Source organism: Aspergillus oryzae, chromosome 2 (genome assembly GCF_000184455.2).
Source record: "Aspergillus oryzae RIB40 DNA, chromosome 2".
Classification (NCBI taxonomy): domain Eukaryota; kingdom Fungi; phylum Ascomycota; class Eurotiomycetes; order Eurotiales; family Aspergillaceae; genus Aspergillus; species Aspergillus oryzae.
Genome location: NC_036436.1, coordinates 421,413 through 435,388, shown reverse-complemented (window position 1 = coordinate 435,388; position 13,976 = coordinate 421,413). Strand labels below are relative to the sequence as shown.

Genomic DNA, 13,976 nt, shown 5'->3' with positions numbered 1-13,976 from the left:
ATATAAGCAATTTAGGCAGTCAGCTCATTCCCTTGCTTATATCGGGGTTTTACTGTAACAATCGGAGCGGGCCGTAATCCGAGTACAACTCATCATGCATAAATGCTGAAGACGGATGGGTCTTGGGTAAACAGTCCTGTGGAGAGGTCTGTCAAATAGCGGGGCTTCCGATTCTCGTATGACTGCAGCACTCCAGCACACCTTTTAGAACCGAGACTCTGGCTGTCTACACGACATTGTATATGTGGAATTATATAGAGGGTGGAACCGATTGGGAAAGAAGGAGCTCAGCTCTTGTGTGTGATGGTCTTAGCGTCTTGAAAAAAAAAAAAAAAAAAAAAAAAAAAGAAACCTAGCGTGGAGATGTGCATACTGGAGCTGATTAGATTTGGTGGAGACTCGATACAGCTCGTGTATCTAAGCAGCGCCAAATCAGAGAAAGGTCAAGCAAGGGTATAGATGTGTCTAGGCCTTGGCCAAGGTGCTCTAGCCTACGACAACAATAAGGATGTCGAGCGCTTTGCTCTATGCTGGTTTGACATCCCATCCCCAAAGACCAAGTCAAATTTGTTGAAGTTTGAACGTTCAATGAATTATATGAATTTTGTTAGTTTGGCTGGCTGGGTATTGAGCAATGATGTGACAACTCGACTAACAGGCCGATGGGTCCTATGGACAAGATCATGCAGCTCTTAGCCCAACTTGACCTTTGCATTCTGCAATTATTGCCCTAGGTAAATTTCGATGCACCTGCTGTTGGGGACATCTTATTCGTAGTGGGGAGCGTATGAATCTCGAATTCTATGACACACATTGCTCGCCGAGGAAGTCCACAAATGGACTCTGCATATGCAGGCCATGCCACGTAATTGAGTTCTCCTCTTCAGCCCTGCGTTAGAAAATAGAGCCAGAGAAAATCGGCTGCACGACGTGGCACGACGACAGGTAAAACCTACGAAAGTTAAATGAAACTTTCAACAAGAGCTCAACGACGAGACGTGAAACACAATAAGCACATCGCACGGTTGGAGTGAGTATGTAGTTAGGTTACATGATTTAGACAAGCAGTATTGGATGGCGCCGGCCACCAAGGATAGAACATACTTGTAGAATGGCGTTTTATATACTTTTAAGTAAATTATTAGACCATAGTATATCATAGCAATTGGTCTCTGTATCTGGCCATTGTAACCGAGAGTATCTCGACCAAGAGGTTGCATGTTCAGCCAGCCACTGGCATGCATTGCAGACATTCAACCAATTGAGTATTTGACGCATGCAACTAAGAGCCAGCTGCGGGGCTGAGGAAACACAGCTGCACGAGTGAGATGATGGACTCTATGTTTGTGGTGGAAGGCCAGCAGAGTAGGATACGGACAGAGGCAGAGAGGAATGAGCAAATGTTATAGTTGACATGTTATAATTGCTGTAATCCGTCTGACCTTGGTTGAATATAAGAAGCCCGGTTTATCCGTCTACTCAGAGAACTAAATCAAACCAACGAAACTCATACTTCAGAGAAACATAGTCTTAAGTATCAACGAAACTTTCACTTGCGGCAATGTCTACTCCTGGCGCCCAAGAAGTTCTTTTCCGTAAGTATAAGACCAGAGATACGACCTCTTTGATGTTAACAGAGAGACAGGTACCGGAATTGCTGCGGTGAACTCCACCAACCATCTCCGTGTCTACTTTCAGGACTCTCACGGTAGTATTCGCGAGAGTCTCTATGAGAGTGGGTGGGCGAATGGTACGGCAAAGAATGTTATCGCCAAGGCGAAGCTTGGTACCCCTCTCGCTGCGACATCTAAGGAACTGAAAAATGTAGGTCAGGCATTACGCTTATGATATCCTGAAAGCTAACGAACTTCAAGATTCGTGTCTACAGTCTTACCGAAGACAACGTCCTTCAGGAAGCTGCTTATGATAGTGGCAGCGGATGGTACAACGGCGCGCTGGCTGGCGCTAAATTCACAGTTGCTCCTTACTCTCGAATCGGGTCTGTCTTTCTGGCAGGAACGAATGCGTTGCAGTTGCGTATCTATGCCCAGAAAACTGATAACACGATACAGGAGTATATGTGGAATGGTAAGGCACTTCGAAATTCCCAATTTCGGTGATGGTTTCCTAACATCGCGACAGGAGACGGCTGGAAGGAAGGCACAAACCTTGGAGTTGCGCTTCCTGGCACTGGTATTGGAGTTACTTGCTGGCGCTACACCGATTACGATGGTCCAAGCATTAGGTACAGTCACCCCATCCCTATACGCTAAGTGAATGATCCATTAATACTTCTCCGGCTCATAGGGTCTGGTTCCAAACCGACAATTTGAAGCTTGTCCAGCGAGCATATGATCCCCATACCGGATGGTATAAGGAACTGACTACCATCTTTGACAAGGCTCCTCCTCGCTGTGCAATCGCAGCCACGAACTTTAACCCCGGTAAAAGTAGCATTTACATGCGGATCTATTTTGTCAACTCTGACAACACAATTTGGCAAGTGTGTTGGGATCATGGCCAAGGATACCATGACAAGAGAACCATTACACCAGTCATTCAGGGCTCGGAAATTGCGATCATTAGCTGGGAAGGGCCTGAGCTGCGTCTGTACTTTCAAAATGGCACATATGTCAGTGCCATTAGTGAGTGGACATGGGGCAAAGCACACGGATCGCAGCTGGGTCGCCGGGCTCTCCCTCCGGCTGAGTAGACTTTTCGTTGGGCACAGGAGGCAATTGGCCATATTCAGGTCTGTCTACTACCGACCGAATGCTTGGTTCAAGAATACAAATTGGTCATCGAGCCTCCATGTATGTACCAGCTACTCCTTAGCTTGAACGGTACATTGCTACTATCACACGTTAAACTGTTGATAGTTCACTATGTTGCTAGTTCTGACAGGCGTTCCGATATGTCACTGTTGTCATTGATCAAATGCTAGCCAAATTGTACTCGTCTCACATCACCTCGTTTGCCATACATAAACCTCAAATTAGCCCAGTGTCAAATTTTCGCTCAGTAGCCACTAGTTTGAGACATCAGTAGCAAGCTTTCTTACCCGAGTAATTTCAGGAACCCTCCTTTGTGTATTTACTATAGAAAGTCAAACACTGAGAAGACGGCATCGTCTCTCGTGGCAGAGAAGGGGTCCAGACCCTCAAGACGCGGAGTTCCATGAGAAGATCACATACGCGTTTTGGATGAGAATCAAGAATTCTGACAGTTCCACATAGAGTGACGCTGAATTGGGGAGAATAAGTAGCGAAAGTCAGGAGCCACTTCCCGGGGAGTAATTGTGAGCCAACCAGAAGTTTTCCTCTTTGCCACGCGGGTCCTGTCAGGGGTAGCTGAGCTATTCTGCTGGGATAGCACAATTCCTTTCACAGTGCAATGCTAACGAGAACAGGCCAAGGTTGGGCAGCACTGGCCAATATCTCAAATATAGAACTCGTTAGACAATGAGGTAGTAGAGGCAGCTGGATCGAATCTCACCGGGCAGCCCATCATCTGAAGTGCACGACCAAGGCAAGCTCCACAGTGGGTCCAAGCCTCGGGAAACAGAGGTACAGTACCTACTCATCTTGGTATGGGTTATATAACACCTAGGATCTAAAAGAGGTGGCGAATGAAAAGGATCAACATTCAACACCCCCGTGCTGTCCGTCATAAAATGACAATCAACTCACCTGCATATGCCTTGGTTTTGAATTTGGAATAATGCTCGGTGACCTAATCGACCCTCCATCGTGTCCGAAGAAACCCGATGGTCGAGCTGTCAAACTTAATTTCCACTTGTCTTTGTCTGATCAGCGATGAGGGTTAATGGCGGATGCAGCTTCCGGCACGCCGTCGGGGACTACGAAACGCCACATACCCAACGGCTAAAAGCCAAAATATGACCTATATGACAGTCCCCAACCTGCACTAGCTCCGTTCTCTTTGTTGTCGATGTTGCTAGCTGAGGCTTATTGGCGGCTGGGCCTAGTGGGTATTTTGTCAAGGGAGGAGCTGTACGAGATGGACCCTGCATGATCTATCTGTGAGCTTGTTCCAGCCAGGGTGACTCTCCGAGGAGCCTCTAATTAACCCAACACATGTATGCAAGATTCGCTAGGGTTAAAAAGGCTGTTGGCTTAGTCCTGCATGCATTAGCTCATATACTCATTCCTTCAAAGCAGTTGCTAGGTGCCAATCCATGAGCTATTTGGAATATGATGCATACCGACTAGAGCTATGTAGTACATAAACGGGGACTGTGTGACTGGTAACGTTTGAGGGCGTTCGGGGATGGTACTTTTGCCTCGGTAGAGCTTTTGAATAGCTTTAGGCAGCCTATGCTGAGTTCTAAGTTTCTCACAGGAAAGGATCATTTACCGGCGCTTCGCTCGGGATACTCTTTTAGGTCAGAGAACGGGGCACGGGATGTCCTGAGGGGTACGGAGTACAGGGAACCATTGCAAATAGGCTCAGACCGTGTTGCTTTGTGGAGGCGAACAATTGCTATGGTGTCCGATCGCCATGCAGCTGAGGGTCTTCGGGGTCCGGCCCTAAATTGGCCAAGTAAAACTTTGTCTGTCACAATCAGAGCCTCTTTGTCTTGCCCTATACTGCAGGCTTTTCTTGTTATTCTTTTACCTGCAGGTCTGCACTCAATCTTGATTTGATCACTCCTTCTTTGCCTTTTTAATGAGACTTGAGATAATTCACTGATCTCAATGCCTGACACTTCGAGGTGAAATGTCTGCGGTGACAGAGCCTCCGGTCTTTGACCGTGAAACTTCTCTGGCTGCCATTCCCCTCCTGGCTATTGCCGCCTACAACTCCGTGGAGCTGTTCTACTGGATATTCAGCTTCTTCAGACGCTACAATGGCTGCTATTTCTGGAGCCTCTTAGTGACCGCAATGGGGATCATCATATTCGTCACAGCTGTGGTGCTTTCGTTAGCGGACATGGGGCCTTCAGCCTTGATAAAAATCGCCTATAGTTTAGGGTTCCTCGTCATGGTCACAGGCAGCGCTACGGTTCTCTACGCTCGTCTTCACCTTGTTACCATGGACAAGACACCAGAACATGTCCTGTGTTTTATCATCTTTACCACCTGTACCCTACACCTCCCTCTAACTATTCTATACCTCGTTAGGGCGTTTATCGAATTTACCACAAGACCCGCCTTGGAGTCATTCTCCCGCAAATATGAGCACTTTGTTATAGCCTGTTCGTGTGCGCGCGAATTGGTCCTATCAGGCATCTATCTTTGGGTAGCATTCCGAAACCTCAAGCCTATTCTGGATGCCAAAGGCCAGGAGGGCTGCCGAGTGAAAAGCGAATTAATAGTCATGAATGCTTTTGTGCTCGCCTCGACTGTCTGCCTTGTGGTCCTGGATCATACCGATCATGATGCAATCAAACATGGCTACGGCTCCATGGCGACAAGTATTAAGCTGAAGATGGAATTTGCCATTCTGAATAAATTGGTTAATTTAGTTCAGAGCCCGCTGCATCTCAACCATATCTCAACGCTGCACCACTCCACCGACGACTATCCCTTTCGAATCAATGACCTGGAACACCCTGCCGATACCGATCAATGCCTACGATCTACCAACGACAAATCTTCTGGTCACTTTGCCACTGTTGTCAGGCCTATCTCGTGCCCTCCTCATGCGCTCTCTAGTGACCGTCTTCTTTACAGCAGTCCAGGACATAGTAACACTGAGGCGAGTTCGAGCCGAGGCAGAAGGCGATCCCCTTGGAGAAGAAGCCGATAACCTCCCTTATGTCCTCTCTGGTCGCTACCGGCGGGCTCGACACGGACAATTCAAACTGGCATATATTATCTATAATGAACTGAAGTACCTTCCCGGGCTGTGCCCAGTACATAGTTACGCTCCATGCCGTGTTATGCTATAGCACCAACTATCCCTACATTGTGCCGGGCCGCGCCTCGAAAATCGCATATTGCATTGATTACACCATGATACCCTACAGCTCCTCACTCACTACTGCTGTATAATTACTCTGCTGGCCTCGGGTGGCTCGATATGCTATCTCTTATACTGAATATTTTCCTTGACCCTTAGCCGGATAAGCTACATTGGGCTTTACCACACATTGTCACATTTCTTTTTCTTTTAGTAATAGCTCCAGCTGTCATTGGCTCGTGTCTTGGAAACGGAAGCCAAGCCATAATGTCCTTAGCATAGCAGTCTAGACCACAAGACACGGAATGTCACGCGAGAATACGTCCATGTCCCCAATGGCATCAAATGTCACTGTGGACCGGTGTTTTAGTGCTGACGTCTATCCACATCAACACGACCAATGGAGCGCTGTCAACCAAGGCTTAACCCTAATCTTATTAGTAGCTAAACTGTTGCAGAAAACCCCTCTCTCCCTGGTGATCTTGATCCTCGCTTGTGTTGTTCATAAGTGTTCCTTGAGTGCGTGATAGGGTCATGTCTTCGATAGCTGAAGCCTCGATATCGTCGAGATCTCTGGTGTTATCGGTACCTGAGGATGATAGACTGAGTTTGAGTTCTGATATACATAGTGAGTGATTCTCTCCTGGCTTGGTTGCGTAAGTGACAATTCTCTTAAGTAAGTTAATGAGTAGGTCACAGCTCTGCTACCAATGACCTATGCTTTATATGTCGTCACATAGATTTTGAATACGTTGGTTTCCACGATTCTGCGGAATATGCTAGTAACAACTACTTCTTCCAAAGGGAATTTCCTACTCTGCTGAGTAGCTCCAAGAGCTGTATTTTCTGCAGGAAGCTCGTCAGTATTATCAAGGATTGGTTTGCAGCGAATCCAGGAGATCGGACAAACGAACTCGATATCTCCAGAACTCATGTAGTGGTGTCCCTGGAGACTGACTGGCATACCGTGACTCGAAACAAAGATGGGCTTGTCGATGAAAAAGCACATTCTGATCGGATCAGAATCAACTGCTCGATTCCACGGCTTGATGACAATGATCCTGGACAATCCCAGCACCTGACTTTTTTTCTGCAAAGGTATGAAGAATCATCTGATGATGTATGCTATCATTGCCCTTCGGAAGATGCCATTTCTCCGAAACTACAACCATACGCTGGACGTCAAAGACCCATAGTAGCAGATTTGACGCTCTTCAAACGATGGAAAGAGATGTGTCAGGAGATACACGGGGCAAAGTGTTCTCAAATCTTCAAAGGGACACCGAATATCCGACCGCGGGTAATCGACGTTGAGCGCAGGTGCTTGACATTCGCCGAGGAGAATGACCAATGGGTCTGTTTAAGCTATGTCTGGGGAAAGGCGAAGACGCTGCGTCTCCTAAAGGAGAACATCCAGACGTTCTCACAGCCAGGGGCTCTTTCACCAGAGGTTCTTCCTAATATTACCGAGGACGCTCTGCAGGTTACCAAGGGACTTGGGGAGCGGTATCTCTGGGTCGACAGCCTTTGCATAGTACAAGATGATGACCAGGATAAAGCCCAGTTCATCTCACGAATGGACTCGATTTACACTTTAGCGACGGTCGTTATTATCTCCTCGACCTGCACTGATGCCAACACGCCCCTCGCCGGAGTTAAACCTGGCTCACGACGTCAGGAGCAAGAACCCTTCAAGATTCGGGACGTCATATTAGTACAATCTCTCGATCCCTCCCTCGGCGTCAAAGTAGATCTTCGCACAGGACGTGCCGCAGGATATCTGGGTGAAACTATCTGGGACACGCGAGCCTGGACTTTACAAGAGAGGTTTCTGGCTTCTCGGTCCCTTGTTTTCACAGCCGAGCAAGTCTTCTGGGAATGTGAAGAGGCCTTCTGGTGCGAGGACAGCTTCCGTGAGATCCCAAACATATCTCCCGACCCGCATCGGACTAGTCTGTGCGCAGGCGAGCTGAACCTCTCGTGGAACTCGGATATTGTTACCTTTGACCATTTCTACCGGGTCCTCCTCGAGGATTACTCCGGTCGGGCATTATCATTCGATAGCGATGGATTGAATGCTTTCCTTGGTATTATTGGGGCTTTGGAGAGGTCCACAGCCGAGAGATTCTTCTGGGGTATGCCGACAGCGTTTCTTGAATCTGCCCTTGCATGGGGTCATCGGAGCCATGCATTAAGAAGGAGACACGGTGTGCAGACCTTGTCTCAAGACCAGAGCCAATTTCCCAGCTGGTCATGGGTTGGTTGGACAAGTGATGGACAGACTAAACTGGCTAATCAGAATTTGACTATGGAGGCTCTGGGTCTTAGATTTTATCGTGTTTCTGATGACGGGTCTACAATGACGGAAATGAGACAGAATGCAAACTTCAACAGCGAAGTTGATCTGCTCGTTGAGGGATCCAAACTCCCAAATCGCTCCTCTAGACCACATGAAGTCTCTATGCAAGACCTCCCGACTAATCCGTCAATCAGCCCTTCCTCACTCCTCTGTTTCTGGACCGCTTCCGCCCATCTCACCGTGACAAGCCGGCACTCAGTCGATGATGCATCCGATTCATCTACCTGGGAAGCCACCCTATCTCAAGGATCCGATAGATTCATTCAGGTATCCTGGTCCCATACCGCACCATCGCTAAAGACAGGGGATAGTGTTGAGCTTGTGGCCGTCGCCCAAAATAGAGGTAACTGGGATGCTGGTCACATTGACAACGGGGCTATCGGGGTCATGCTTATCTCTTGGGATTCGAAGGGTGATATCGCGTCTCGGGAGGGGTTTGCGTGGATTGCGATTCGGGACTGGACTTCGTTACGGGAGAGGGAGTGGAAGTTGGTTGTGTTGGGGTAGAGTGTTTTAATTTACTATATTTAGCAGTGTGGCTCCTCCCTACTACGTTCTAGTATCATGAAAGTAAAGATGCCAGATATGTGATATATAGGTCGTCTACGATGATTCATACGAAAGAGGGACGTCAGGGCCGTCCCACTACCAGATAGCTTCTAGAGAGAATACATATACCAATACCATATTCGAACTAGCTGAATGCGACCAAAGAGTCACCCTGAAAAGACAAGTATCAAAAAGCAGTCATAAACGTGAATACTCATAAAATGGCTAACTACATCCTGCGTGTTGACGTACGAACAACTATCCACCACCTCACATTCCAAATTCACGCATCCAAAGAAACCCCATGATCAACAACCTCAATATTATTCCCCGCCGGATCCAACACAAAAGCAGCATAATACTTAGGATGATAAAACTCCCTTAAACTTGGCAGACCATTATCCTTCCCACCAGCCTCAATCGCCGCGGCATGGAAAGCGTCAACAGAAGCATGATCTAAAGGTATCGTAAGTCGAAGTCCAAGTTCTCTATTTATATATTCCTTTTTTTTTTTTTTTAAAAAAAAAGATTTGGTATACATACCGTGAGAGGTAAATGCGATATGAGCAGCACGCTCAGGTACAGTCTTTGTTCCGAAGACCCAGAAGTCGGCTCGTTTGTAACTATCCAGGTCTTCGTTTATGGATCCTAGTCCAACGACGAACTCGCCGTATTGATGGCGAACTTCATAGCCAAGTGGTTTGAGGGCTGAAAGGTAGAAGTTGAGGCATTCTTGGAATTTGGCTTCGGGGACGAATAGAGTGGTGTGGTCGATTGCCATTGAGGTGAGTTTGGACTGTTGAGCGTGATGTTGGGGATGGAGGACGTGCGGGGTGCAATACTTGGATTGGATATGAGCAAGAGGAAGTAAGCGGTATCTCTGAGGGGAAGGTTTGGCCACTGCAACGTCGGATTGAAGTATTCGCCGAACCGATAAGAAGTCTGGATCTCTTCTTACTAGGCAGAAAGATCTGCCTAGCAATCACCCATATCCCTACCATTATTTGCTCTTTGTTATATGTACCCCCAAATCAATAATACCTACTTTAATGTTTCATGGGCGTCGTTCATGCCCTAATTAACGAGCTGCATTAGTGTCTTAGAGAAAGCCACGTTGGGCATCAATGTTACTGTCAACTTTCCAAATAAACCTCGTTTGTGTAGGAGGTGGGAGAAACTCGTCTATTCAGGTATAAATCTATATAATACTAAATTAATCATAGTCTACAAAGCATATCGGAAAGACGGGTCGTTCTTATCCGTCATATCGGCTCCGTGTAGCCCGTTCTCCTCCAACATATCTCCGCTCATGTCAACACTGGCACCGGCCTTTGCCTCGCGTTGTTTGTTATCCTGCATACACAACAATCGGTAGACAATCACCGCAACGAATAAGAGACACCACGTAACAATAGACGTGATGACACCTTCAGTGTAGCGAGGTCTATTCGTCCACAACTGCGGAGATCCAATACATCCGGCGCAATACCCAATGAAGAACATTGTGTTGACGATGGCGCGTTTTGTGTTTCCCTTGACATTGGAAGCAGAGAGGGAGAGAAGAATGGACATGGAGGCTGTTATGCATGAGGCCTGGCGTGCTATCATTAGCATGATATTTCCTGGGTAAAAGGTTAAGGAGTCAACTTACCAACCAAGACATAGCAATCATACCCCACTCAGCGCTCAAGTCGAGCTTAAACAGAAAGACAGTGCCGACAAGAGGTGGGATAATGAGCATCAGCGCAACTAGTGTCCGCTGACGAGGGAGAATAGCGGCAAGCGCGACTCCGATCCATAGTAAGGCCATTTGAACGGCACCAGAGGGCGCCGTGTACAACATAGTGTCCAGCTTGCTGTAGCCAAGGGACTCGATGACGAGCGACGCAAAGGTCAGTACGGGGGACTGCATCGTGACCAGCACTCCGAACCAGAAGACCAACCATGCCTTGGGGTCCGTGAGTGCCTCTTTGAGTTGTGGGATCGAGAAAGACGTCTTATCGCCGCCTTCGTGGTCTTGCGCCATGCGCTGCCGTAAAACTTCCTTTTCACGGGCGTTAAGGAACCATGCGTCTTTGGGTCCGCTGGGCATGAGCACCAAGAAGCATACTCCTGCAGCCGAGGTCATGGCCCCGCATATTAAGAACAAAACGCGCCAGGGTGCAATGGATAGGGCTGTGTTTTTGCCGATGCCGTACATTAACAGGCAGCCGATGACTTGGGCCAGGCCATTCATGGAGATCCAGAGCGCAGTGCGGGTCGTATGCTCTTTTTGCCGGTACCAGATAGATGTGATCGTGACAAAGGCTGGCGAGACTGCGCCTTCGCTGAAGCCGAGAAGAAACCTGACGGCGGCAAATCCATTGTACGTCTTCGGTGCGGCAAGACACATACACATTCCACCCCAAACAATACTATCATATTTAGCAAAATGTCAGGTTGAGCAAGATTAGTGGAGGACAACATACACCGTAACTCCAACAAACTTGGTTAAAGGGAGTCGACTCATCAGGTAAATGAAGGGGTATTCAGAAACAAGCTGGCCAACATAGAATATAGAGCTGCACCAGGAATATTGCGAGCTCGTCAGGTTCAAGTCCCCCATCAAGCCGAATACACCAGCATAGCTGAGACTCTGTTTGTCTAGGTACTGTAGAAAAAAGACGAAGCAGAGCTTATAGCCCATAACCGTTGGTTATTGAACCCAAGAGCAATAGAAGTGGACAGGAAGGCTCCTTACAAACGGTAGAATGATCATGTCAATTTTCCGCACCACTGCCTTTTCCTCCTCATCGCTGTAGGATGCCGGAAGATTAACTAGCTCGCCAACTCGTCGTTCCTCATCTTTAATGTCCGCACAAGGGGATTTCGGAATATCCATGGGTGAAAGACTGAGCAACGAGTCGGGAGGGCGAGATTACTGCTGGCGCTTCTTAGCATGAAGAGGGATACACGGCCGAGCGATAGTGGAGTAGGCCATGTCATTATTATATGCGTGGTCGAGCAGCATGCAAAAACGCATGAATCATTTCCCCAGATCCACAATGCCTTATCATTTGTGGGGTAAGATAAGAAGTATCATAGCTGGTGGACAGCGATCCGACGCAGTCCACCAGGGCAGATATCCGAAAGCACCGTCCACTAAAGATAACATGTCAGTCACCTGATTGGTCGCCTAAGATCATGTGATCCACACGCGCCTGAGCAATGTAGGCAAACCCAATCGATCAATCAGCTTTCTTACTACGATCTTGGAGCTTAATAGCTCTCACATAACATGACCTTAGGTAACAAAACATGGGATATCGAGGGGTCATAGGTACAGCTTTGCATATGCGAGGCGAATCATTATGTTTATTTCCCCCAAAACCTAACAGCTGCTTTATAAAGCTGATGAAGATGCACATCGGTCCGTCGGGACGGAGGTCGGCAATCTGGCCCCGGTCAGGTCAGGGTCCCGACAAAACTCTAGCCTTTATCTGAAGAGGGGTATTTATGCGATATCAGTGGGGCTTGCGTATGAGCTTCAACTGCTGAGGTCCTCTTATAATATTAGTCCTACGTGCAAGATATTTTCCTACATCCCTCTTCTCCGCATCATTTCCTGCCTCCAAGAAGATCGCAGACATGACACAGACAACCCAAGTCCCAGGGACTGACATCAAGCCCTGGTTGCAGCCAGCACCGCAAAGCTACGTCTTTACCAACGCCAACATTGTCGACGTTGAAGCTGGCACGATCTTGGAAAATTCATCACTCGTGATCAGCGAAGGCAAGATTCAGTCAATCTCACAGGGAGAGCATCAACCGACCGACCTACATGTAATCGATTGTCAGGGTCGCTATATCTGCCCTGGATTATTTGATGCCCATGTTCACTTGTGCGCTGTGCCAGGGTTCACCGACCTGAGCAAAGCTTTTGGGAATCCCAACGATGTGCACCTGCTGCGCCAGCCTTATACAGCCGCTCAGATGCTGCACCGCGGCTTTACTAGCATCCGTGATTGCGGTGGAGCCCAACTCGCCTTGAAAGAGGCCATCGAAGATGGAGTCTTTCCAGGTCCTCGCATCTTCCTGTCCGGTCATGCCCTGTCACAATTCGGGGGACACGGCGATTTACGAAACTCGCATGAGCACGGCCAATGCTGCGGCGGAGTCCACAACCAAAACTCGCTCGGGCGCATGTGCAACGGCGTGCCCGAGTGCATGGCAGCTGTTCGCGAAGAGATCCGGTGCGGAGCCGATTTCATCAAGATCATGGGCTCGGGCGGTGTTGCATCTCCAACCGACAAGCTGGAGCACCTCCAATTCACGGACGCCGAGATCCAGGCGATGGTGGAGTGTGCAGCGAATGCGGGCACTTTTGTGACAGCTCATGCGTACACGGTCAAGGCGATCCGGCATTGTATTGATAATGGTGTTCGGGGCATCGAGCATGGGAACTTTGTCGATAAACCGACTGCTCAGCTGATGGCTGAAAAGGGCGTCTACCTGACCCCCACCCTCATCACTTATGCTCAGATGGCCAGTGATCGTTGGAAGGGTTACTTGTCTCCGGAATCTCAGACTAAAAATTCCCAGGTGCTTGAGTCCGGCTTGGGAGCTCTCAAGATCGCATCGGATGCAGGCGTTACCATGTGTTATGGCTCGGATCTCTTGGGCCCGTTGGGCGCTGCTCAAACACAGGAATTCCAATTGCGTTCGCAGGTACTCTCGCCGCTTGAGGTCCTGCGCAGTGCGACTATCAACCCGGCGAGGATGATGAGCTGCGATGATAGTCTCGGTCAGATTAAAGAGGGCTTTGAGGCCGATTTGCTGGTTTTAAGCAAAAACCCTTTGGAGAACGTAACTATCTTTGACAAGCCTGACGAACATGTTCTAGCTGTCATGAAGGCGGGACGTGTTTATAAGAGCCGGTGGGCTGCGCTCCCCGAGGATGGCGCAACTCCGGTGAGGCTATGATTGGGTTAAAGGGAGGTGGTCTTAATGACGACGAGTAAGAATTTCAATTGTACATATATCAATGAGTTATGAGGAAGTACCAGCCCCTATAATGCCATATACTATTTAAATCGTCTGTGCCATAAACACTGCCCTGACGGTAATCAGGGAAAAATGACAGCAGTAGCTATTCTCATGCTAG

General features: G+C 48.3%; 6 protein-coding genes across 6 annotated transcripts; 4 read left to right on the top strand and 2 right to left on the bottom strand.

The window, feature by feature from the left end:
- Positions 1-1,561: 1,561 nt before the first annotated feature.
- On the top strand, positions 1,562-2,713 carry fleA (fucose-specific lectin FleA; the record flags this gene model as incomplete). Its single annotated transcript, XM_001818687.3, has 5 exons — positions 1,562-1,595; positions 1,646-1,824; positions 1,875-2,088; positions 2,143-2,245; positions 2,308-2,713. 5 exons carry the CDS (start codon positions 1,562-1,564, stop codon positions 2,711-2,713), a joined length of 936 nt encoding a protein of 311 aa, XP_001818739.1.
- A 2,027-nt stretch (positions 2,714-4,740) lies between these two features.
- AO090001000188 (uncharacterized protein) lies at positions 4,741-5,914 on the top strand (the record flags this gene model as incomplete). The annotated part of the gene is given in 2 exon segments (XM_023234419.1): positions 4,741-5,478; positions 5,489-5,914. 2 exon segments carry the CDS (start codon positions 4,741-4,743, stop codon positions 5,912-5,914), a joined length of 1,164 nt encoding a protein of 387 aa, XP_023089547.1.
- A 545-nt stretch (positions 5,915-6,459) lies between these two features.
- On the top strand, positions 6,460-8,791 carry AO090001000187 (HET domain-containing protein; the record flags this gene model as incomplete). The annotated part of the gene is made up of 2 exons (XM_023234418.1): positions 6,460-6,553; positions 6,666-8,791. The coding sequence occupies 2 exons, from the start codon at positions 6,460-6,462 to the stop codon at positions 8,789-8,791; spliced, it is 2,220 nt and encodes a 739-aa protein (XP_023089546.1).
- A 325-nt stretch (positions 8,792-9,116) lies between these two features.
- AO090001000186 (VOC family protein) lies at positions 9,117-9,614 on the bottom strand (the record flags this gene model as incomplete). Its single annotated transcript, XM_001818684.3, has 2 exons — positions 9,117-9,289; positions 9,377-9,614. The coding sequence occupies 2 exons, from the start codon at positions 9,612-9,614 to the stop codon at positions 9,117-9,119; spliced, it is 411 nt and encodes a 136-aa protein (XP_001818736.1).
- A 443-nt stretch (positions 9,615-10,057) lies between these two features.
- AO090001000185 (uncharacterized protein) lies at positions 10,058-11,714 on the bottom strand (the record flags this gene model as incomplete). Its single annotated transcript, XM_023234417.1, has 4 exons — positions 10,058-10,426; positions 10,485-11,247; positions 11,302-11,507; positions 11,574-11,714. The coding sequence occupies 4 exons, from the start codon at positions 11,712-11,714 to the stop codon at positions 10,058-10,060; spliced, it is 1,479 nt and encodes a 492-aa protein (XP_023089545.1).
- A 746-nt stretch (positions 11,715-12,460) lies between these two features.
- On the top strand, positions 12,461-13,795 carry AO090001000184 (uncharacterized protein; the record flags this gene model as incomplete). The annotated part of the gene is made up of 1 exon (XM_001818682.1): positions 12,461-13,795. One exon carries the CDS (start codon positions 12,461-12,463, stop codon positions 13,793-13,795), a length of 1,335 nt encoding a protein of 444 aa, XP_001818734.1.
- Between the last annotated feature and the right edge of the window lie 181 nt (positions 13,796-13,976).